The sequence below is a fragment of the Euwallacea similis genome, chromosome 27 (genome assembly GCF_039881205.1).
Source record: "Euwallacea similis isolate ESF13 chromosome 27, ESF131.1, whole genome shotgun sequence".
NCBI classification, from domain to species: Eukaryota; Metazoa; Arthropoda; class Insecta; order Coleoptera; family Curculionidae; genus Euwallacea; species Euwallacea similis.
Genome location: NC_089635.1, coordinates 659,851 through 685,628, shown reverse-complemented (window position 1 = coordinate 685,628; position 25,778 = coordinate 659,851). Strand labels below are relative to the sequence as shown.

The window sequence follows — 25,778 nt, the reverse complement described above, 5'->3', positions numbered from 1 at the left end:
AACCATGTCGAGAGAGACAACAATTAATTCTGGCTGGCTCATTTATATGCCTCAAATTACCAAAACAGCAAATTTCAGTAACCCGATACATACAAAATAGATGGCTGCTACTGTTTGGAATAAATTAAGTGAATTCTTCGAACGGGGTTTCTTTAATTAAACACGGAAAATCGATTTATTTTGAAATAATTTATATTAGAATAATTTACCAGAACATCAGGTGGAAAAAGCAGATTTTCCATTGAATTACTGAAAACTAAATTAGATGGCAATTTCCAAAGCTTTATTTCTGTGGGCCTATTATAGAAGCCACTTTGAATAAGACTGGCGAAGGACTAAACAGTGACTTGTCTATTGGTTGTGATATCATTCAGTACTCCACCCGTTCCATACACAACCAATCGGCGCAGAGAAACCGTTCAGTCCTCCGTTGGTTCCATTTAAAATGGCGTTCATAATAGTCGGTATTAGTGGAAAATTTCCGTATTTACAGGTATTAAAACGTTTTGATTATTTGTCTGACAACAAAAAATTGAGAATATATTTGAAACCATCACATAATTCAATTGTTTCTACCCGTTACACTTATTTCAAAACGTTATTCGCAAAAATATTAAATTATTTATAATATTAAATATTATGAACTGTGACACCCTGTATATCGCAAATTATTAACTTTTGTACAATGCAAGTTTAGTTAAAAAAAAACAGAAAATCTCTCTGAAAATAGTGAAGGTTAAACCTGTTCAAATCTCACGAGTCATAGTGGCGTATGTTCTAATTCCTTATCTAGGGCATGCACTTGGGTCGGACGGAGGACTGAACGGTATGACTGCCAATCAAACAAGGGTAACCGTTCAGTGCCCCTGCAGTCCCATTCGAAAGAACATACACAACAATTTATAAAACCTATGCTTTGATTTCTTACTGGGTCAAACGTAGGACTAAACAGTATCACAATCAATGAGGCAAGAGAAACCGTTCAGCTCTCCGTGTGGCTCATTCATCATGGCGTCGATTGTAGTCTTCAATTAACGTAATCAACTATCCTATTCTTTAGAGGTATAAGTAACAAATATTAGTAAATGGAAACAAAATAGCTCACCTCTCATCTTCAATAACAAAATCAACATTCGCCGTCTTCTACACATACAGTGTCAATTTAAAAACGAATCACCTTTGATATTTCGATGATTATAGAAAATCTGTAAATATGCAAAAGTATGTTAATTTTATTTTCAAGGAGGACATTCTTTAAGTCGGTTTTCTGTTAAATTGCATGCACCCCCTAGCGGCGATGAAAACAACCACTAAAATCTTAAATCGAAAGCGGGGTTGAGTTATGCCTCATTTGAAATGTCTTTAAATTACCTTTACAAATGTACGTTTTTTTTCATTGAAAGGTTTTCGAAAAATCGTGTTCAACCCATAAATAAGCTTCGGCGTCAATTGTATTGTAAAAAAATTGTTGATTAATATTTTAAACATTCAAAATTTTGGCCATTATTTTTTAAACAGTGATAAAATCTGTTTTCAAACTCCACTTTAACATTCATAAAAACTTCTTGAATTTTCCTACAGACAGCAATAATTCTTCTCTTTATTTAATATAAATTTAATTAAAAAGAAGTCTTTCAATTACCTTTCCAAATGAGGTATAACTCAACCCCCTTTCCCATTTAAGATTTTAGTGGTTGTTTCAACTTCCGGCAGAGGGTGCATGCAATTTAATAGAAAACTGATTTAAAGAATCTCCCCTTTGAAAATAAAATAGACGTATTTTTACATATTTACATATTTTCTATAATCACCGAAATATCAAGGGTGGTTCATTTACCAATTGACACTCTGTACATAGCCTCTATTAAGTTTGCTTTAATTTGAATTTACTTATCTCCTAAAATTAGCAAAGCCATTGTTAATCATTAATTTACATTGCCTTTACAGCGCCTGTATTTGTTTGAAAGGACAAATTTAGTTATCTTCCTTGACATCCTTAATATTATTCATACCTGAAGCAAATAAGGGCATTCTTGAATCCTAATTGATACACGTTTGAGCGTAGGTTGAGCTCAAATTTGTAATAACTGCGCATTAAATCTTTGGGGAAACTTTTTTTTCTTACTCTAGAAGAGGAAATTAACTGATATTACATAGAAAGTTTTCTTGGGTTTCAGAACGAGAAAAATCAAATTTTAAAATCAAACGTCTGGCTTAGGCTGGTAAGTTCGATAAATCAATGTCTTTAGACGCAAACCTCAAGATTTTGATATTTCCAGGTATGGAACGATTATCAGTTACAGTGGGATGAAGCTGACTATGGTGGAATTGCTGTCCTCAGGTTACCTCCAGACAAAGTGTGGAAACCTGATATAGTTTTATTTAATAAGTAAGTATATAGACCTAAAATACAGTCAAGTAGTGATTGATTAAATATTCAATGTTCTTTTTGTTTCTCCAGTTCCAAACTCAGGTGATTTGCTTCGTTGGTTTGACCTTCTTATTTATTTAGTGTCCTACGTTGGGCTTAAAAACATTAAAAAAAAAGGAATATTTTCTGGCAATAGTGATTTATTTTATGAAGTCAAAGAGGGTCATCGAGTTTCTTTCTTCCACAAATTTGTAAGAAACTTAGTTTAAATTTCAACTAATTTAAGATTAACTTTGTTTGTGTTGGATAAAAAAATCTTATAAAATATCTATGTTTGGAGAACGGTCGATTTGAAAATTTATTCTACTGAAAAATGATTTTTCGGATTTTATATACGTGAATATTTTATGCCAGAAAAATAGTCCAGTTCGCAAAATTGCCGTTTCCAAAGAATTTTCCTGAATCACTACTGGCTATTAAGGATTTATATATTTTATACAAATTTTAGCTCTCAATGCAGGCAAAGGATTCTTTATGTGAATTTTTGCTTTCATCCAAACGCATGCTATGCTTAAAGCGCTGTTCACTTTTGCATGTTACTGATTAAACTTTAAAATCGTTCATTCCATTTCAACGCTAAATACATAAAAGAGGTTCTTGTTCAGATTAGAGTTTTATAAAATAATACTGACATAAAGTGGAGCAGAACAAATTTTAAATTATTTAAACTAATTTATCCTTCAAAGTTTGAGGAAATACATTGACTTTTTTCCTAAATTTTTTTTAAATAACGTTCTAAGTGATAAGTGTAAAAAATAGTATCTCAAAGCAGAGATGCATTTATCCAGACATTTTTGCACGGATATACACCTGAAAACGTCCTTATCCAATACAAAATTTCTTACTTTGATCCACCGGATAGTTACTTCTTCCTGAAGTACGGTTTAGAAATAGAAACCCGATTTCAAAAACCAGCATTAGTCAATGTAGAAATTAGTTTATCGAGATAATTTTGCACGGTATATAACCCAAAAGCTCTTCTTAGATTACAAAATTTCTCACTGCAATCTAGAGGAGAGATACATCATTCTCAGGAAAAATTCAGAGAGAGAAATTCAATATCAAAAACCATCAATTATTTATAACCTTCAAGACATTATAACTCTGTAAAGAGGTGAGTTTTTCGAGATGTGTTGGCACAGTATGCACACCACTGGAGAGACTAAAAATATTTAATTTGCATTCCCTCAGTTTTAATTAATAATTTCGTCTTCAAAGATTAAGTGATGAAATGAGGGAAACTCAAGATTAATGAGACCAAAAAAAAAATTTTTTTGGATAAATTTTAACACATTTAAGATCTTCAGTATCCCCCAAATTGTTGTTTCAATAAAAATGTGCGTGAGTTAAATTGAGAATCAAATTTTGAAAAAATTGAATATTAAAGTATAGTAGAATTTTTTTGATAAAGTTATTTAAATTTATGCTGAATTATATTTTCTCACTAATCTCTCAAACAGGTGTTTCAATTTTACCATAAAAGTGGCTTACCCGGTTTGAATTTTGAGTAGTGATTTTTGTTTCAAACTCAGTTAAATAAAAAATAAAATATTGAAAAATTTGAGAGATGAATTAATCAGATTCTATTGATAAGGTTTGGCCGTTTAAAAAATTCGATTACTGATTATTTATTCAAAAAAACATAATAACCGATTTTTTGAATAAGTTAGAAAACCATATAAATTATTTAATAATTTATTATTAATTTTCTATAGCTTCATTGATAATTCATTTGCCTGCATAACATTTTTGAGCAACATAATGATTGCATTTTTTACTTAGAACTCCAGGACCGGCATAGCTTATTAAGAGAAAAATGCAGAATCCTTTTTTTACCTAAAACATAAAAAAAAATTGTGTGATACATCATTGTCAAGGGATAATTAAGGACTTTTAAAAATCGCCAAAAATATACAGGTCCGTATTTAAAAAACTCAATTTGTTGCCATTGTCTCAAAAACTAAACAGTATTTAAAATTTTTAAATTTACTGGTTTGTAAACATAAGAAAACAATGAAGTTTTTGTATCAAACATTTTACTGAAAAACCTTTAGTTTTCGATTCATTTAGAAAATTAAACTTGACCAAATTTCAGTTTTTTCATAATAACTCGGAAACTGAAGATCATGTGGCAATATTGTTTTCAGTTTTAACAAAAGTATTAAATTTGACATCTTTTTTTCTAATTTAACCGACCCTGTAACTCTTACCGTTTAAGAGATAGCCATGACAGCACATCGGATTTGGAACATCTTGTATATAAAATAAAACTAAGCTAAGTCCGATAGGAGAGAAATAGCAACATAGCTATCGTATCTGAAATTTTAGATTCTTTAAATTATTGGATCAGATAGCTGATTTGAACTACCCGCTAGTTTATTACGGGAAAAATTCTAAATCGTGTGAGTGACTTAAAATGATGTCCATGTATATGTAAATACATACGACAAAAAGCTCTTACTTTATTTGGCAATTTTTCCCTATTTAAGCTAAAAATGTCTTTCGAGCTGTTAAATTATTAATGCAGACATTTAAAATGATAATATATTTGACATCACTCGGGAAGGTAACCCTGAATTTCAATGTTTAGTGCTTTACATTTTTATTGCTTATCTCGTTTTGGGATTTGTTATTGCATTGGACGGAGTTTTGGTGAAAAAACCCTTTGAACAGTGACTGAGAACTTACCTTCCCTTAGCAAATAATCTACCCCAAGGATTTTTTTTAATTCCTAAACAACATCCTGACATTTTGAGGAAAACCTGCGATTTGGGATTTTTTACAGCAATCTTCCCTCGGGATGTTAAACGTATTTATTAAAAATGGTTCCAGTTGTATTTTTCTCACGTAGAACAGATACGATGTGATTTTTATAAAAAGGGAAGTTCATAATAAACGAATGTAGCCGAAGGCAAAACGGCGAAGATTCATGCATCAATAACGCCCTGCCTTCTCATATAAATTTTTATGCAAAACGTAACATATTTCTTAAAACTGAAAGAATTGTACTACCTCTAACACAGTGGCACAAACATGTAATAACGTATTATACTTGCATGAAAATCTGCTCATTCCTATGAATTCCATTGTCATTTTGTGCCAGAGTGTGAATACAATTTGTGAAAAATAAAAGGCCTTAACGCCTCAAAATTCGATAAAGTTGTCACCAAAATGGTCGTCATATTTTTAATATTTGTTTATTTTGTCTCTTTGCCATAGACATCCGCACAAAGCCGTGTGGAATAAGATTATTTCTTTATCGCTGCACGCGCAACCCGTATTAAATGAAAGAACGGAAATCGAGTGTTTTTGGATATCTTTTCCGAGTTTGTAATAGAACAATATCCTGACAGTAGTACAAAAAAATTACGCTAATTCCTGTGTCAGCGCTGACCTACTATATTTAACTATTGACGCGATAATATGGGTACTTGTAATCCAAATCCTTGGGGCCTGTTTTGATTTGGATTTTAGGGACGTCCACGCAGAGAGTTAATCCAAGATGACTTTTCAAATTCGCTTGTTGGTTTAATCGAACCATCCAGACGATGATCAACTTTGCCTTTGTTAGAAACCTATTGTCTTCCATGGACTCTCGTCTTGTTATATAAATCCATTGTTCAAAAGTTGACCATAATACTAAGGATTTTTCCATATAAATGAAAACAGTAGCTCCTTCCTTGTTGCAAATATTTTTGCTTCATCTCAACATCTTGAAATATGATACGCATTTTAATATCAGACGAGGTAGAGACAAGCTTCTCTTTTTTCTTTTCGCTTCCTTTCAGATTAGAACTGATTTAAATTAACTTAAATTGGCATATTTACAAAAGAATTAGTAACAACTTTAATTAATGTTTGTTTCAGTGCTGATGGCAATTACGAAGTCAGATATAAATCAAATGTACTTATATATCCCAACGGGGAAGTATTATGGGTACCACCTGCGATTTACCAGGTAAGTCCAGTAAGCTTTATTGCCTTTATTAAGCGTATCGTAATATATAAAACGTCTCTGATCTACGGCTCATAGGGAATGAAAAATAATGCCTTTATATATGGGGGTGCCAAAAGCTTTATTAAAAGAAATACGATCGTATACGTACTTGTTTTGGAAACGTAGAATCGAGGGAGCCATTGAAATAAAGAATAATGGTCTTTGGTTCCTTCTTTACCCCCTAAGATAGATAAATCCATTGTCAATTAAGTACATGCATTTCTTTCAGAGTTCATGTACCATAGATGTAACATATTTTCCATTCGACCAGCAAAAGTGTATAATGAAATTCGGTTCCTGGACTTTCAACGGTGACCAAGTGTCTTTAGCGTTATATAACAATAAAGAATTCGTAGACTTATCCGATTATTGGAAATCGGGTACCTGGGACATTATCGAAGTACCCGCCTACCTCAACATTTACGAAGGAGACCAGCCCACTGAAACTGATATCACCTTCTATATAATCATCCGAAGAAAGACTTTGTTTTACACAGTGAATTTAATTCTTCCCACGGTTCTCATTTCGTTTTTGTGCGTTCTAGTTTTCTATTTGCCAGCGGAAGCAGGCGAAAAGGTTGGTAAATGCTTGCATGTAGTACGAATATTGACTAAGACAGTGATTCTCATCCTCAACCTAGCAAAATATTTGTAAACATTGAAAATATGATTCGAAAACATTTCAAAATAACATAAATAAAGGCTCTCAAAAAGGATTTTTCAAAACGAGGAAGGAAACTAAGATTGCATAAACTGCCGACCAAATCAACAGGATAATTCTAATGTTTGCCCCAAATTTACTTACTTAAAGGGTTCTTTTACTAAGGTGAATTTTTTTTGTGCAAAAGCGTGATTAACCATCAAATTGTCGAACTAAAGACATAAATAAAACTAAAAAAAAAACAAGAATAAACGGAAGAAATAATTTCGGAAAATTGCTGGATGCTAAATCGCGCCAATCGTACTGCATATTGAGCACTGTAAGCAATGGCAAACTCATAGCCAGTTTGTGCTGTATCTAGGGGTTCAAGACCCACATGAATTTGCTTTGCACCGATGCCCACATACCCCTAGATCCGCAACTAACAAATATGCAGCACATTTTAAATTACCTTGTATGTAGCATTCTCCGTTCTCGATGCAAACCTTGTTTGAGTATATCTAAATTTGGGGTAAAAATTGTTGATTTGCTCAGCACTTTATACTAAAGAGTTGAGAAATTCTGAACTAAAACGTCCCTAATGTACTTCTCACAAGTTAAATCATAAGCATCTTTCAGGTTACATTAGGAATAAGTATTTTACTATCACTGGTTGTATTCCTGCTGTTGGTCTCAAAAATCCTGCCACCTACATCGTTGGTATTGCCGCTCATTGCCAAGTACCTCCTTTTTACCTTCATCATGAATACCGTTAGTATACTTGTTACTGTAGTTATAATAAATTGGAACTTCAGGGGGCCTCGGACACATCGGTAAGTTCTCTTAATGTTCATAATTTCGGCATTTCATATATTATCGCCTGCAGGATGCCATCCTGGATTCGATTTGTGTTCCTGAACTACCTTCCAGCGATGATGCTAATGAAACGCCCTAGGAAAACGAGATTACGATGGATGATGGAGATGCCTGGCATGGGCGTTCCGCCACACCCGTATGGGGTTCCTGGGGATATTCCCAAACATATTAGGTAAGCTGTTGAATCGAACGTAAGAGATACATGAAAATCACTCTCAACGGAGGTTTAAGGCTTTGGAATAAATGAAGCAAAGAAAATCTCTAATAATTCAAAATATTGATGAAAAAAGTTTTTGAGTAATGCGGCGTTAATTCATTTAAAAGCTTTAATAAACTTATTGAGCAAACGGGGATTTTTATTTGTTCTTTTCTTTAAAGGCGTAAAAAATATATTCTTGTGTATATTGATTTCCCTTCAACGACTCTCCCGAAATCGAATTAATTTTCAAGAAGATTTATTGAGTGTCTTAATCCGATTATTTTTCAGTTATCACCGAGTGCATGACTGTAATTTTATTCTCAGACTTAACAGCCCTGATTGGGAACCTTTTTGCTTCGGCATTTTTTCAATTTATGGATGAACGGAAGATTAGGAATCCAGGTTGGCAACGATGAAATGAAATCAAATTTTATGCGTCTTTATGAGAAAGAAATTTAATTCAATTACGTCGCGATGTCGTGACAGATTGAAAGTGACTCGGAAGCCTGTTGACTATTTTATTTTTTGTTTGTTTCTAAATAGCGATTAGTGTTAATGGAATCGGATAAACAGTTGGAAAACTTTTTTAATTATTTTAAAGAAGTAAAAGATTACTTCTCTCTTTAATGTCTCTTGTGCGAAAGGAAAAACACATTGGCCTCCTACAGAAGACATTAGCAGAAAGCTTCTAGGCAGCGTATTACCAAGCTGTGTAGCCCTAAAGAAGGCAATAAACCTTGCTATAGAGTATCCTCACTTTCTCAAAGCCTAGACCAATCACTTGAGAATTCACTTCTCTTACTCGATTTTCGAAAACAGGAATTTTTCAACTAAAGTTGTATTTTCCGTGCTTCTAAAATCTATATTCAGTGTTTCCGATTTGAATTGGTCTCGAGAATCTTTAGATTAAATCTCCTACTCATTTAGAACCATCCTCCATGCATGCAAACCTTTCTTCCTTTTACAGCAGTTATCCGTTATAGACACAAAAATTCAGACTAAGTAATATCAATTTCATAGGGTCTATTTGACAAAATCACGGGAATAATTTCAGAGGATTTTGGCTAGCCGGATAATCATTCTTTGCTAGTAATTCCGATCATGTTCAGTTTTATCGACCCACTGTCATGTCCTGACAATCTTATACACATGCCGTTGAGCTACTTTGCTATAAAATCTTGTTAACGTCTTATTCCTTCGCCGCCTTGAAAATCCTGTCTTGTGCCCTTAGGGATGATGGGCCTTTTTTCGGTAACGTAAGGCGATTTGATGGCAGTCCCCTGATGAAGGAATAACGGGAAGTAATTTAATAAACTGTCTTTCGATGTGTTTTACGATGGAATGGCCTGGGCTAAACGAACGTCAATGGCTAAATAACATAAACGCCAAGAGACAAAGAATCCTTGAAAAAATATGAAATATTCAAATCGCTTATTCAAATTAATAAGGCGAGTTTCCTTTTTTTTTTTTTTGCTTAAGATTTGTTGTCCTTCCAGAAGGGTACGTGCTTTTATACCCGGTTATTTTATCCACATAACTCCTGGCTATTAATAATAAGTATTTGGGGGAATTTTGTATTTTTACCACAGCATTAAATTGTCTGCCAATTGCTTTGCCTACGGCCTTTTCGAGTAACTTCAAGTTTAAATAAAACCAATTTTGTTAGAGGGATTAACATGTTAGGAACTTTCCCTAATGAACAATGACTGATCAACTAACCTCCTGGGGCAAATCTATGCAAATAAGACTTATGTCTCCTGACGATTACAGATTTTGATAAATAACAGACTTAATTAAGTGAGGTATTAAAATATACATCCCTAAATCGATTTCCTTTCAACGCATCTCTGTAAACCTGTAAAAGATTTATCCAAGGAAAATTTCATCTCCAACATTTTTCAGCTTCGTAATGAATTCAATCCTCATATTTCTCAAATGCTTAATCAATAGAGTAGACTTCTCCATGTCCATATTTCGTATCGAAACAAAGCCCTGATTTGTAGTAAGTAAGAAAATACCTTTAAAAAAACTAAGGATGTGCTGGGAAGGAAAAACAAAACGAGAAATGGGAGGCTCAAATGATGCTGGAATTTTGTCAGTTGTATTCTATGACCTTTGGGTTGCCTTGGAAACTTATCGTTTGAAATTAGATATATTTTACGTGATAGGAAAACGACAGCGGTAATTCCGTTATATCAAGGCTCTAATCAGACAATATGGGAGAAATTTCGTTATTTAGTTTACACAACGAGGGTTGTTATCTAAGAGATTCATTAATACTAACCTAATTCAAAACCCCAACATTGTGGGAAAGTAAAAATGTCAATTCAATCAGCCAATCCCACTTTGGGTGTTTAAAACACAAGATCGAGGACCATTGAGGGTTCTCAAAGGTAATTTGTATGCAAATACCGCCTCAAATTAATTTACTCTCGCCCTAGGTTTATTTCCTTTAAACGTAATTTCGTTCCAAAAGTCCTGTTAAGTGATATTAGAAAACTTTTCCCGAAAAAGGTCACATTGAAAAGCAACTTAAATTATTTGAAAATCTCTCTTGAAGTCTTGTCCTTTTTTGTTCAATTCTGGAACAATATCATATCACGGTTGTTTCGTGGTCTCAAGTAAAACTAAGGCGTTGGAAGGGCGAAGTCTAAATGAATGTTCATATATCAGTTTTAGGTGAGATTATATTATTTCTAAATCGTCTTCTTGATCTGAGGTCTAAAGAAAAATACTGTTTTGAGAACTAATAGGACGGAAGTTGGGCAGTTGAAAAATTTCAGATGAAAGACACGATTTTCAAGACATAAAAAGCATAGAAGCAACACTTTTACCTAAACTTGCAGTTTGGCAGAGAGACACCACTAGAGGGAATTGGGAATGCTTGGTCTTCACGTAGTTACATCTATAACTGTTTTCTTCAAATTAATACATTATAAGAATTTGTTGCTTCGTAAAAGCCAGTAGGGAAAATTTTCCATACTGCTGGTCCCCTTTGGTAGCTGTTGTGGAGGAATTTTAACTGATTATTGGATAACAATGTTCTCATGGGAAAAAAATCTCATGAACACATATTGTATTTTTCACCTTTTTCTGTCATCACAGCAGAGTACTACTGTTGCAAAACTCATGAATTTCTTACAATTTGAACCCATGCTCTAGATATTTAATTCATACGATCCATTGTTTCTAGTTCTGTAGAGTCCCAAAGCAAAGTGGAAGTCATGGAGCTCTCAGATCTACACCACCATCCAAATTGCAAAGTGAACAGAAAAACTAATGCCGATATAGGCGTGGCAGTGGGCGCCGATAGCTGTAGAAGAGAAAGCGAAAGTTCCGACTCCATCCTTCTTTCTCCAGAAGTTTCCAAAGCTACAGAAGCAGTAGAGTTTATTGCTGAACATTTACGCAACGAAGATTTGTACATACAAGTTAGTAAAATTCATTAAGACTTACAAAGTGAGACTAATAATAAAGAAACAAATTCAAAACATTCAGTACCTCTCCCGATAAGGGTTAAAAAGATGTCTCTGAGTTAATTTATTTATGACGGCACTTTGCTCCTCCTAATGTAATGCCTTTTAAGTGACTTCAAAAATAAATAAATTAAACCGTATTTTTACACATAATTGCATAAAATTAAGACTGAGTTTCTTCTTTTTCAGACTCGTGAAGACTGGAAATACGTGGCAATGGTAATAGATAGGTTACAACTCTACATGTTTTTTATTGTGACTACCGCTGGCACCGTGGGCATCTTGATGGACGCGCCTCACATCTTTGAGTATGTTGATCAAGACAAGATCATAGAGATATATCGTGGGAAATAGAAAAGAAAACAGGAGATTCTTCTGATCCAGGCTCTTAAATCATGTGGCTTCCATAAGCGAAATTCACAACAAAGGCCTATAGTTCGGTAAAATAGTGTACTGCGACTGGAGGCAAATATTCCAATGATAATAGGTTTATAATAATTAATTATTACTGTAATTGGAAATAAAAATTATCCGTATCGTCCGCACGTGTTAATTCGAAACAATATTTTATTTATTATATCGACAATCGATGAATGAAACTACGTGTGTGCAAATGATATAATAAACGATATCGTCTTTTGTCGCTACCAATAATTTTTGTAGTCTAATAAAATTTTTGATAACGTATAGGACAAATTGCAAAAGGCCATTTTATACTTTTATATTATTCTCTCAATTTAAGAGCAGTATCAAACTCGAACTAAGCGAGGTCCGTCTTATTTCAACTAAACCTGAAAAACGAGGGTATGAAATCTACACTGTGTCCCATGTAAAATTTATACCGCAACCCCAAATTGAAACTTTCTTCTGTTGCTTGTAAATCTAATGAGTCTGTAGAGGCAAAATGGACGACAAAAAATGTGCAGAAGCAAAAACGAGCACAAAAAAGATCAAGAAAGACAAAAAGCTTTTAATATGAAACTGTGCCTTAATCATGTATGCTCGAGCTCCAATTTAATATCTCCGAAATTGATCATTCCAACCAAACTTCCAAGTCTTATTTCTGTTTGTCAAATTTCGCCATTAAAACTGAAACAGAAAATTTCCCAATAAACTTTAAAATATTTTTGTACAGATGCGGCATCAATCCCTCTTTTTCTAAGATCGACAACTTTTGCAATTAGTTCTACCTAGATATTTATATAACTTTATCAGACTATTAAAACTAAGTTGTTACCAATGGTGCAAAATATTAGAAACGATTTTAAAAAAAATAAATCAGTAGTCAGCTCAATAAATACCGGTAAGAACTTAATTCCAAACACCTACATTTGTCAAAATAAAAGTGTTTAGACTATAGGTTTAGCTTACGATGTCTAAAAGGTAAGCCCTAAATATAATACAGAAGCGTTGTACAGGGTGTCTCAAGTTGAAAAACATGCGAGGTAGACCTAATGTAAATTAGAACTTTCCCTTGCCTTGCCTTATTTTACAAAGCTAAAAGGGCGTTGCATTAGGCTTCTTTAGGTAGGAATCGCATTTTTCCAGGCACCCTGTAATTCATAATAATATGTATCGTGTAGCAGTGAAAAATACTACTTAAAGGTATACAGGGTAAAAAAATCCAGCTCTTCAGTTCATTGCTTTTGATTGTTAGTACCTACCGACATTCCCACTTCACGGCATTAACGACATACCTTCACATAGGCTTCTTTAATTGTAATAACACCTCACATGACCTAAAAATTTTGAGAAAATTTGTAGAACAATAAAAACACCTAATTCGATACCTATATGTAATCGAACACCAATATCTTTTACATCGACTGATAAAGGAGTCGAGTAATGATTATTTAGAGTTTACATTTTTAGGAGGAAAATATGTCTTTCATAATATAATACGTTGATGTTTTACACATTATACTTTATTTTGACGAATATTAGGTGTATCGACGGTCTTGGCAGAACCTTTAGTAAGTAACTAGACATGTCAAGATTTTACAAATTCAAACGAAATATTCCAAAATCATATATAATAGATTAGAGTAGGATCAATGCATAGGCAGTGTTATACTGTAATAAACCTGTATGATTAAATTTATCAAAATGATACATTCCTCGAAGTTGTCACGTTATAGATGATCACAAGTGTCTGCAAAAAAAAACACTCTTAAAAACTGAAAAATACTTTTCTCGTTATAATTTTCTTTATAACGGTAGCGATCGAATTTAACAATATGATTATTTAGAACATTAGTACTATAAACGACTGTTTTCCAGTATGGTTGTGAAATGTTTTTCTTTTTCCCTTAGTCAGCAATTGTGCCAAAAATGTATTCCCCTTGTTAAAAGTTCCTAAAAAAGTTTAAGTAGTAGTGCTAAAATATAAATGTTCTGTCAAGAAACAATATTTTAGAAAGTGGTGCTACTAAACATTGAAGATGTGCCTAGAGTTAAAATTTATCAGTAATATAGTTATGTTCACATAGAATTGATTCATGTAGAAGATATGGGAAACTGCCAAAACTCAAACCGCGGGCTTCCAAAATTGCTTGCGTTCTATTTTTTTGCAGGCACTTAATTTTTTATAATAAACCCCATTTGAGAACTTGGCCTCAAAACGACAAGAAATGAGGATAAATTAGTTATAGAGTTTTATGCATACTTAAAGTTTGTTTGATGTAACCAAAAGTGATGTATGTCTATACACTGTAAAGTTTCAATATACTTGTAATGCAATATAGGTATTACATCCATGTAATTTTATGTTTGTAGTTGATACATGCATATTATAGAATATGTTGGGGTGGCTACTAGAACCATCCCTAAAGTATATAATTTGTTCGAACTTAAAGTATGATATATACTATATAGCAATAAAATTAATTTTGTACTAATTTTTGCAATAAGTAGCTAATAATGCTTAAGTTTATAAAGACTATAAATTCTCGATTATGTAAAAAGTCTTGTTAATTAGGTGAAAAGAAACCATTTGAATTCAGAATGCTCAAGGGGAGACGTTAGATAGGACAGAATTCTGAATTTTAAGGAAACTTACTCTCATAGCAAAATATGTAAAAATAAGTATTAAACGAACAGAACATTCACATTAATGACTTCATATAATAATAGGGTGTAAGAGACCTTCCGTCATAGTAAATATCTCAGAGGCTTTTAGAAATTAAAAAAATGCATACATGAGTTAATTGTAACAATGTACCAATAGGAACGGAAATTGAAATTTTTAAACATAGAAAATGGCATTGTCAGTAGTATTATGACTTTACATGGACAATCGACACAACAACAAAAATAAAGTAGAAAATATTAATTTTTCTCAATTTAGGTATATATAATTGTGAAAGGACTTGAAATAGCGAAAAACGGTTTTCAATTAAATATCTTCTTTTTCAAAAATCTCCAAACTAAACAAAATGTCATAGATTTTATAAACATATTAGGTTTACTGGGGCAAAACTAAGTCAAGAAAGTGCAAACTGTCTTCCTTTATCTCTAACTGTCTGTCAAACATAAATCCTTAAAATTGGAAAAATGTTAAATTTCAGAAGACATTATCGCACGAACCGTTCAAACATAACGCAAGCTGTTGCGTCATACGTTTTTGATCCAGAATAATTCAAAATATTTTCAATATATATCTTCTGATACATTCCTATAAATTTTCCATTTAGTTTTTTTGAGAAATTCTAACAAGTTCTGAGATATTTGCTGTTAACCGAAATCTGGGACACCCTGTACATGTAATGAAAGTAGCTAAAATTAATTCTGTGTTATTAAAACTATGCAGGAATAATTATAATACCTACACTCCTGGACATGGGGCTGATGGTATATACAATTATTACTTATCGTTAGTGAATTAGATTAAACAAAGAGGAGCGCAGTGTTCAGAGCCTGATTTCCTCCTTTTTTTCTTTAGTATTCAGTTTTTAATGCTAGTTCTAATGATTACGAACTTAATAATTATTTCATGCAAAAATTCACTCTTTTCTAGTTTGTAAATTGAGTCACATTATGTTGAACCCTCACCAACAGTCTTGCAAATTTTCTATCAAACATGAACCCCATTCGAACTACAAACCCTCATTACAAGCAAGTCTCAGAAAATCTAACATTCGCGCATGCGTAAATATTCACAATGGGGTCCCTAAAGCTTAAGTCTTCACTAAAGGTTACACCTAAATCATTAGAACCATACAGGTATCACCAATTTAAATGGAGACATAGAGATTGTGTAAATGGGAGAAGAACCGCACAAGGATTAATATGGGTTCTGACAAAGACCAATAACGAAGTGGGCGGAGTCAGTCATGTCGATGCCTCCATTTCAATATTTAGGTTAGTATCGATTTCACTGCTTTCGCAATTATAGAAATTTTTCTAAAATATCGGAGCAAAATGCAGCAATATAAATAAATAAAAAAAAGATTCGTTCATCAATAGAACTTATATCAGTAAAAATTTTGAAATGGTGAAAGATCTGGACATTAAACCAATTCCGCCCACTTCCGCACACCCCTTATTTTCGCGACCCACTTTATTGATCTTTGTCGAAGGCATACTAAACCTTGTGCGATCCTTCTCCCAGTTGCACAATCTTTATGTTTCTACTTGAACTGGTTATACCTGTATATGCAGATTCCACGTTGTTGATAGAATAGCGTTAACCCAACGGAATCATACACGTTCACTAGAGCTGCCACTGTAACAGCTCTCAAAGTGATCAGCGAAAGCGTTCACAATTGGATATACGTAGCTTATCTGTTAAACTCCTTGCTTCTAGAGGAATGCCACCATCGTTTTGACTACTTTGATTGGAATACTCGGGGAGAAAAGCTCCATATTTCGATGTTCTGTACACCTGATAGGTCCTGCTCTTTCTTTTCAGAACTTCCAGTGTGGATATGGTATAACACTTTGAGCATTTATTTTCTGCTGCTTATCTACAAATTTTAACGTGATTAAAAAAAAATTATGCCTAAGCAGTTAAAGTGGTACTTTACAGCATTGACATTAAAAGTGAGTTTTTACAACCTGATTGGTTTTATATGCTTTTTTGCCAAATGGAGAACAAATGTTTTAGTTTTAAAGCCGACAAAAACTATGACCGGTGTCTTTAGCTCAGGAGTGTAATTTTACACCCGCCTTAGCCTTCAACTGTTAAAGAAGTTTTTAATATCCATGTTCCTTTTTAAGCAGTTTCTCTACAAATTTTATCACTTACCAATATTTTATTCTTTTCAATGGTTAAAGCTGTTTGTCACTTTCGCGAAAAATAAATAAGCCTAAGATCTTCGAAAATTTTCACAATATTTTTTTAACAGTTAGGATACACCATAAGAACGTAGCATTCTTCTAGAGAACTTGAATTGAAAACTTTGCTCAATATAATTAAATTATTTTCATTGCGTAATTTCAACCAACAACGTCTAAATATTTTCCTTCCTGTGCGTCCTGTAAAATAGTAAAAATCCGGCGTTTTAAGCAGGATGTAGCATTGTTATTGTGGTCTTCCAAGATTCTACGTTGTTGTTTGAAATGTCTCAACTTTTGATTGAAATTATCAGCACATCAACTGCTCCAAAGTAATTAATAAGTATATATAACTATAAAATCGGAAGATTAGAATGATGTACTATATTGCACAATATCATACCATCCTTTAACTCTATGCATAGGTGACTACTATATCTTGTATATATTTTTTTAATTAGGAGCAGTTATGTAAGAGGTTTTGATTTACTTTAGGTTTGCTCTAGAAATTCGTGAGGCAGAAATTCAAGTAGAATTTTGAAACAAAACGATGAGAGTAACCTGTACTTTTCTGAACATCTAACTCACCTGTAATTCAAACAAATATCGAACATTTAATAGAAGTTAGTACCGTATAGCACTGCCTGTCGTGTTTCAGCACATAATCGCTTGGAACACCACTGATTGACTACTATAACTTAATAAAAAATACTGTTACTGTTAATGTAATGTATAATACATTAACAATAAAAACAAAAAAGCTAACTGTTATTAAACATTGTGTTTCATTTCCCCAATTCTCGGTGATTAATGGAGGAAAAGTGCAATAAAGGTCAATTTTATCTTACATTAGATATTTATTTTAAAGCCTATTTAACAAGTATCACTTATATCTCCAAAAGTGATTTAAATAAAAAAAAGTATTACATTGTTCGAATAAGAAAAAATAAATTACTATAATTATCAAACAATGTACTCATATAGTAGAGTCACAGCCTTTGCGACCAACAATACTTGGGTGCTTGCTTCAGTATTACATTTCGAAATACAATACCTTCTAAATTACTCAAAATACACTAAAACACTATAAGGTCAGTCGCACAAATTGAAAAATCAAAAAATACTGCCACTATTTGGACGATGAGAATCATTTGTTGAAAAATTTGGTAAAAATAAATTTTATGCATAAACTATAGATTCAAATCATTTGACGAAGTGTCATATAATTATTGGATGTTACACCATAGACATACAGGAAAAGCAAAGGATGATTATATTAATAATAATCAGTCCACTACAGAAGAACATTCAAGTAGATTTTTATTAATACAGAGAAAAAGTTAATTCCATTCACTAAAGATTTCTTTAGAGATGTATTAATGCAATTGATTTACATGAACTTACGTTTTCACATTTGTTTAAAATTCATTCAAAAAGAAGTAAAATAATCTAAAAAATATTAAATTCTCTAAAAGTGACGGCGTTGAAGTTAAACCTTACAGAATGGAAACCTCCAAGATGAAGGGTTCCGCTCTGATTCGGTGCAATCTAACACCTACAATTCGATTAAGTTTCTGCTTTATGCAAAACGTGCTACGTAATTAAATTTAAAATTAAGAGAGTTAGGTTTAGATAAACCAAGATTAAGCCACGTTTCAACAACGAGAAATTTTTCTGCGGATTAACCCAATCGATAATTTATTCTGTAAATAATCAAAAACATGGTATAATATAAACAAAACTGAACTCTGCTGTTTTTAAACTTATGGGTTTTTCCATGGTTACCCCAATGTGCGTCGAAATTGCGGTCCAGGGACTGGTATCTTCAACCTTGAAGTAGCCGCATATGTCGTAACTCGTTCTCGTATACGTTGAAACATTTTAATTAGTCCATTCCCCTTGCCAATTCTTATACTTTTACTTCATTAGCTAAATAAAATTTTTGTGAAGTTTAAATGCATATTCCCGATTAATTTCAAAAGCAGGCCAAATACACGGTACTCCATAAGAAGGTACAGAGTAAAAAAGTAGAAATCCAACATTATTCGGCAGTTCCGGCGAGTCCTTTTTTGTAGAGAAGGCTTTTATTACCTATTTATTATAGAAAATAAACATCTTTGCATTGAGAACGCACACACCTCAAATTACTTTTAACGACGAAATACGGCCTTAAAACTCGAAAAGTTACCCTTTTTGAGTTATTACCACGAAAATCACTTAACAAAATGTAAATAGACCTAGTATTGTTGGTAGCTACCGTAACCTCAAACTAATGAGTCCATGTCATTTTGGCGACTTATAACAAGGAGACTGCGTTCAAACTGCAATACCACAAAAACTTAAAAACCATGCTGATCGATTAGACGTATAATGGATTCATGTTGGGAAAGCTCGTTTTCTCCTGAATACTGCATTGCATCTGTAGATTCGCTGACGTCAGCATGAATAATAAACCCATTGACGTCAGAGACTAGTCTTTTACTGAAACCAGTAGTCAGTTTATCCGTGGCCGGTCTCTTGCAGTTGACTTTTACACCTCCCTTGCCTTTTAGTGTATTTGGACTATGAGGACTATTGCTATGATTTAACCCTGATAGTCCCCGTTCAATATTAACAGTCTCCAATTTTTTCAGTTCTAGGTCTATGGTAGATAACAGATCATTTCTCTGGTCTTCCAGGAGTCGATTCGCTAGGAGAATGGCGCCTCCTAATTTACGCGCTCCGAAATTCGGTAGTATTATAGGTTTAGGGTGTGACTTGTACATTCTTACACCATTTATGTGGTTACTAGGTATGGGCAAGACTACTTGCTTCCTTGTTGGGGTCTTTGATGCCGATTGGGGTGATTCTAGAGATATTATGTTGTTGCCAATTTTTAGCAGCTGAAAATAACAAGAAAAAACGATGAAATGACAAACTAAAAATAAAGTACCTATGGTTTTAGTTCACTTTACTAGAGGAGAAATTTTTGTAAAAACATCTGTCCAATAAAAACAAATAACTCGATTTCAGACTGCCAAAAACAATCTTAAAAATATGCTCAGTATAGTTCTGACAGCCCAGAATTGGTTTAGTCCTCTGTTAGAACAAAGCTACTTTTGAATGGTTTTTATAAATCTCAACCTGCTTCAATAAAAAGTATCCTAAAGGCCTTGATGTTTACCTGGACTGAACTGACCACAGATACAGGACTAACAGGCATGATGACAACAGGCACAGTTCCGATCGCGTTTCCTTGAGTATTTTCTAAGCTTTTTGCTCGAGTCATGCAGCCATTTACAAACACCTTTGAGGTTTCATGTTTTACTTCAGTAGAGGCTGGTTTCTGAAATAGAAGAAATGTTGTTTCAAACGGCTGATCGTACTTTAATCGATATATGGAGAATTGTAGAGTTGCAGGGGCGTCTAAAAGTTTTACTATTTATCAACAAATGATGCAAATTTAATCATTTTTAAAGGAGTAAAAAAAGCTAGATTTAAATTTTGCAAAAGTAAAATTCTATTAAAGCTGTAATAGAAATGGTCATTTTAGGTATCTCCTTACCTTTGCTAAAACTGAGGTAGCTGTAGACAGTTCAGTGTGATGGGTTGAAATTCTAGGTAAAATATGTACGAACGAATTGGCGCCTGTATTATTCTCAACGCTTGTTGTGGTTGCAACTTGGCTTACAACGGCAACATAAGTTGCATTTGAACTTGTGCTTTTCGCTTCACAGTTTGGGGGCGCGGTACAAGGAACTGTTGTGTGCTTTAGGTCGTTTTCCTTCGCAGCTTTTCTTTCAGCTATCAGTTGATGTATGTCTTTGCTTCTACCCGCCACCTGCTTTCGAAGATGCAGCTGAAAGTGTGTTCAATATAATCCAATTCATGGATTAACAGTAAATACAGTAAATATACTCACTCTATGATTAGAGCATATAATAGGCCTCATACAAGGGCCTCTATTTCCTTCAATAACTCCGCAATGCGTATCGGGATCGTATGTTTTTGGAAGGATTTTTGAACCGCTATTGTTAGTTCCACTGGTGCTGCTAACGCTATTACCACTGCTACCTCGCTTTGAAGTTCCAGAAGAAGACCTCTTGTGCCTATGGCTGTGAAGATGATGCGAAGGTGGAGGAGTAGCTGGAGGAGAAGTGTCCATCGGGATTGTTTTCGAAGGTGAAGCTGAGAAAATTTGCATTTAACAATTATAGACTAACCACTCTTTACAGGGCTTACATTTAGAATGATGGCTGCTGCTACTGCTGCTACTACTACTACTTCTGTGAGTACTTCCATGGTGACTACCGCTCTTAGATGGCGACCTTGGGCTGCATTGTACCGACGAAGGAGTTTTAGAAGTATGATGGCTTGTGGACGAAGAGGAAGGACTTCGGGGACTATGATGGCTGGAAGGGCTTTTCGATGTATGATGACCAGATGAAGAAGTGGAGGGGCTTTTTGGGCTATGTGCAGATCTCGAACTATGATGCCCAGAGGAGCCTTTCGAAGCGTGATGAGCAGTCGAAAGCGTTTTTGATGAAGAAACTATACTATCGGTTTTCTCCTTGGAGGTAGTTGTCGTTGATGTGGTTGTAGGAGTAGTTACAGTTGTAGTTTTTGACGACTTAGATAAGCCAATTTTTGTTACCGACACTTTTAACTGAAGCATTGAAGGTAACGTTGATCTAGCTGCAGCTTTTGCTGCCTTTACAGGGGGAGGAGTAAATGGCCTCTGTAACCAAATATTAATGTCAAAATATGCATTGTAAAAGATTTTTTTCATGACACACTCAGTACTGATTGATGTTCATTATTTAAAACAATAACAAGAAAAATAAGAAATATAAGAAATTGTTATGATTGTAGTTCCTATAGTTTTATTTAATTTCAATTGTGAAAGTGAATAAAATATCTTAAACTTGAATTATCTCAAATTAAAAATTCCTAATCCAAAACCAAAAATTAAAACCTAAGAATTGCAGCTGGATTTACCTTAAATTCAAAGTCCAAAGAACCCTCCGCACATAAAGCTCCTGCGAGAAGAGCACTATTAATTGCTTGGCTATTAGAATTTCCATTATTCAGCTTCTTGTTACTTCCATTTTTAGCTTGAACTTTCTTTTTTAACAAAGCCAAATGAGGTAAATGACTTCTTGAACAACTTTTATGGGATAAGATATCAAACGGGTTAAATACGTGACCACAATTTTTACAGTAGCTAAAAACCCTCTCCTCCATAGCTGGAATTGTTCCATAGATCATAACATCTTTTCTCGGAAGGAGTTGCACTTCATGGTCTAAGTAGTGGGTGCCTTTAGGAACTTCTTCTCTGGTGTAGTCATTATCTAAAGGAATTAAATGACAGAATTTTACTATTCTGACTAATTTCTCAATGTACTTAACACTGGCGCTACACCAACCAGCAGCCTAGCCCAATGGTGTGCTCTCGGCCTAAGCCTTTAAGATGAAGGATTATAACTTTTTTTATTTCATATTTCATGCCATGAATAATTCTCATAAAACTGTAGCAATGACAAAACATATTAATGTACAAGATGAGTTTTAAATAATAGTATTTATAGCAATGGTAGTTTCCCAAGTTAAAATAATATGATTAGGTTCTTTTTTTTTAATACTTACAGGTATGAAAAAATGCAAGGGACAAAAAGTTTCTAAATTTAACAATAAATTTGAATCACAGGAACTGAGCACAAGTGCGGCACCACAATATGGTTTGGGATGGAGAAAGAGGATGTGACCCCAGAAAAAGAACCATAATGTGGGTTTTAACAGCCCCTTTTAAAATGTAATGTAATTGTGAAATTTTAATACCTTATATCTAGGAAATGAAGTGTTTCCAAATGTTTATTCACATAAACTTTTCTTCACATAATCACCTAAGAAATCACTGAATTTTGACAAAACAATCCGGAAACGCTGTATAGTTCCAGTCAGGCTTCTCATGAAGCCAAATTAACTAAACCTAACTTGGGTGGGGAAAGAATGACAAAGGAACTGTTACATAATTAGGATGTTTAGGGTGGAAAGGAAAATATTTTAATCCTGTATTTAGAAGCTTAAAAAAATATATATATATAAGTCAATATATTGCATTACACACTTCTAATACCTAAATACCATTGTAGCATAGGAAGATATAGTCCAAAATGGTACTATTCAGTAATAGACTGTCTACAAAACAAGTACAAATTGTAACTCCTAAACCACGTTTTAACTTTTCAGTGAGAAATCAGGAGTATATGCTAGTTTTTAATACAATTTTGTTTAGAGAACAAAAAAAGAAAATGTTTGCAAAAAATGAGGCTGCAATTTGATATCATAAAATGGTTTTAATTGTTAGCTTTTGCACAGTATGACTCAAAAATAGATGAAAAAAACGTTATTTTCTTTTTGTGTCTATATCTATAATACTAAGAGATTCATTCAATGATTATAATTAGCACTCATAAAGAATCAGGCTACAACTGGAAAAAGTTATCAAAATTAAGTGAGGAGCTTCAAAGATAATTTTGTTATTTCCCTAATTGTGCTGCAATGTGTGCATAGGTTTATAAAACAATAGTAATAATTGGCAATAATATAAACCTAAGAGACACAAGTTCTGAAGGAGAAAAAGCTTAGATTGCAATATTTTAGATAAACCAACATCATAAATATAGGTACCAATTCTTGAAAATTTAAACATAAAAAATGAGACGAACTTTTTATTTGTGGATATTTGCCTTAGCTGAATATAATAGGAGTGGTCAAGAAGACTTTTAATTATTGGTTTCTTTCATTTAATATAATGGTTATCTTAAACACAGTCACTTTTTCTGTATAATTATCAATAACATATTAATATCTCAAAGGAAAATATATGCAAATTTCAAATAGCCTCCTTAAAGGTGACTGCTAAGGCAATGAGGCCAAAATAGGTCAATGGAATGAATCACAAGAATTGTAAATGTAAAACATACTGTTGAACATTATGGCCATTAAAAGGGTTAAGTTAAGGGCTGACCTTACAGTTTGGGTTCAATACACTGGAGAAGTATTTAAAATCAAAATAACTTTTTACCTGTAATTAATTTCCTGCTCAATCTTCTAATGCCATCCCATGTCTTCTGTATAGTTGTCATAGCCCCCTTCCTACCCATGGAGAGAGTGTAGGTATTTTCGAGGGTGGTCTTAAAATATCGATCCATTCTGTTACCAGATTTGCTTGTCTTTACCATGACCCTGGGAATGGCACAGTTATGATATTAGATTAAATTAAAAACAACTATAAAGGGGGCCTTACTTTAACCTGACTGACTCAGGAACAATACACAACCTTAAATGCTCAGTACACCTTCACATGGCACATGGGGGTGTTTAAAAAACCATCATATTGCAAACTGGCCCCTGAAAAAGTATAAATGCTTATAAGCAGAATTATTTGCTGAGGCTGTGTTTTGATACATCTAGAAAAATATGTTAGTAATGAGACAAGAGAAATAGATAGAGCTGAAAGGGAACTACAGTTTTTGTATTTATCTTACAATTTAGCAGTCTACTTTCGTCTTGTTAACTACATTTACCTTACAAAGACTGAAAATGGTGTACTCTGACAAATGTTGAATGTAGATATCCTGTTTTCATTCAAATCCGAAATCTACACACAATTCTAACCTCGATTTCGCAAGGGATGGGACGACTTGTATTGCCTGGTCGACATGCGAATAAGCATTACATCTAAATGGATTTTGATTTTAATAAAAATAACATTAAAGTTCCTCGAAACTCCAGGTTTGTCTGCTTGTCACACTTCATTACTTTAAAATCAGATATCAACATGATTTTTTGCGATATAAATTAAAAGACGTGAGAGGTTTAAAGATAATTCAATGAGACTCTTTTTAATTCAGTTAGAAAAATTAATCAAATTTTGAATTAACAGTTCAGGTAGCAACAAAAAAGAGACCAAAAACCTTCATAAAATCGTGAATATAGTAAGTGTACAAATGACAGGACCTGACGTCACAAACGTGTCGGTGCAGTGGAGGGGGTAAAATTAAAGACCAAAGACTGGGAGCAGCCTCACAAGATTTGAAGTAAAATCCGTAACTTATGTACTTTTTTACAGTTATTAACGAATCTCATGAATTAAATAACACAATTTGAAGTCAGCTCGACCTAAGAAACTTTATTGTTGAAGCAGATTTTAAGGCAAATCGTTATATTAAGATAATTAAAATACATGAATCCTTATTATCATGCGCACAACTGCGCAATGAAATGGCAAATGTTACATTTTAGCAACGATCAGCAACGCTGACTGATGGCCAAAGACCTGCGCTTTATACATTTACCGTTCGAGCAGCGGATATCCGGAACTCTGACTGATTCTGACTGTTTGGTCCGCTTTTCGGGCAAGGAATTTGAAAATTTCTTGATGTGGTGACTGTCAGAGCGGTGTGAGGGTCGCTTGCAAACTGGGTGTTGGAGGCATGCGCTTTAAAAATTTTTGGGTAACTGATATCTCGAGCTGCTGTAGTTGGTCTCGCGCGCGGTCTTTTATGGCCTAGTTTTTTCTCCACGTGCGCATAGCTTATTCCCACGTGTCAGGATTTTATTTTCTACGTGCCCATAATTTTATTTTCTATATGCTTGTAGTATCTTTTCCCCGTGTCCGCAGTTCATTTTCTACGTAGTCGTAGCACATTTTCTACGTACCTTTCGTAGCTATTTCTAATAAATAAGTCAAATTTTCTTCCTGGAATCTCAACATACGCTGTGCAAAATAATGTAACAGTGAGAACAATTACTATACTGGGTGATTGCTTCTCAAGCGCTTCAAGCAGTAGCACATCTCACTTGGATTAGTGAAAAATAATGAAAAAAAGGGAGACAAAAGT

The 25,778-nt window shown here is 33.6% G+C and overlaps 2 protein-coding genes across 4 annotated transcripts in view; one reads left to right on the top strand and one right to left on the bottom strand.

The window, feature by feature from the left end:
* nAChRbeta1 (nicotinic acetylcholine receptor beta1) overlaps window positions 1–17,654 on the top strand; it is a 28,453-nt gene extending 10,799 nt beyond the window's left edge. Inside the window, exons 3-10 of the mRNA XM_066402946.1 lie at window positions 2,178–2,222; window positions 2,280–2,389; window positions 6,299–6,389; window positions 6,658–7,005; window positions 7,708–7,901; window positions 7,955–8,116; window positions 11,337–11,574; window positions 11,809–17,654. Coding sequence (XP_066259043.1) covers window positions 2,178–2,222; window positions 2,280–2,389; window positions 6,299–6,389; window positions 6,658–7,005; window positions 7,708–7,901; window positions 7,955–8,116; window positions 11,337–11,574; window positions 11,809–11,973 — 1,353 coding nt within the window. The 3' untranslated portion in view covers window positions 11,974–17,654. The remainder of the gene's footprint in view (window positions 1–2,177; window positions 2,223–2,279; window positions 2,390–6,298; window positions 6,390–6,657; window positions 7,006–7,707; window positions 7,902–7,954; window positions 8,117–11,336; window positions 11,575–11,808) is intronic.
* Window positions 17,655–17,731: 77 nt separating this feature from the next.
* Window positions 17,732–25,355, bottom strand: LOC136417218 (uncharacterized). 3 transcript variants are annotated; one of them, XM_066402798.1, is made up of 9 exons: window positions 25,233–25,355; window positions 24,182–24,285; window positions 23,960–24,120; window positions 21,871–22,223; window positions 21,115–21,610; window positions 20,795–21,060; window positions 20,438–20,731; window positions 20,057–20,218; window positions 17,732–19,775 (listed from the first exon to the last, which is right to left on the bottom strand). In XM_066402798.1, exons 3-9 carry the CDS (start codon window positions 24,114–24,116, stop codon window positions 19,233–19,235), a joined length of 2,271 nt encoding a protein of 756 aa, XP_066258895.1. In that variant the 5' UTR covers window positions 24,117–24,120; window positions 24,182–24,285; window positions 25,233–25,355; the 3' UTR covers window positions 17,732–19,232. The 3 variants fall into 3 exon arrangements, with proteins under 3 accessions (XP_066258895.1, XP_066258896.1, XP_066258894.1); XM_066402799.1 differs by lacking the exon at window positions 25,233–25,355 and adding an exon at window positions 24,462–24,951 and having other exon boundaries at window positions 20,438–20,713; XM_066402797.1 differs by lacking the exon at window positions 25,233–25,355 and adding an exon at window positions 24,462–24,949.
* Between the last annotated feature and the right edge of the window lie 423 nt (window positions 25,356–25,778).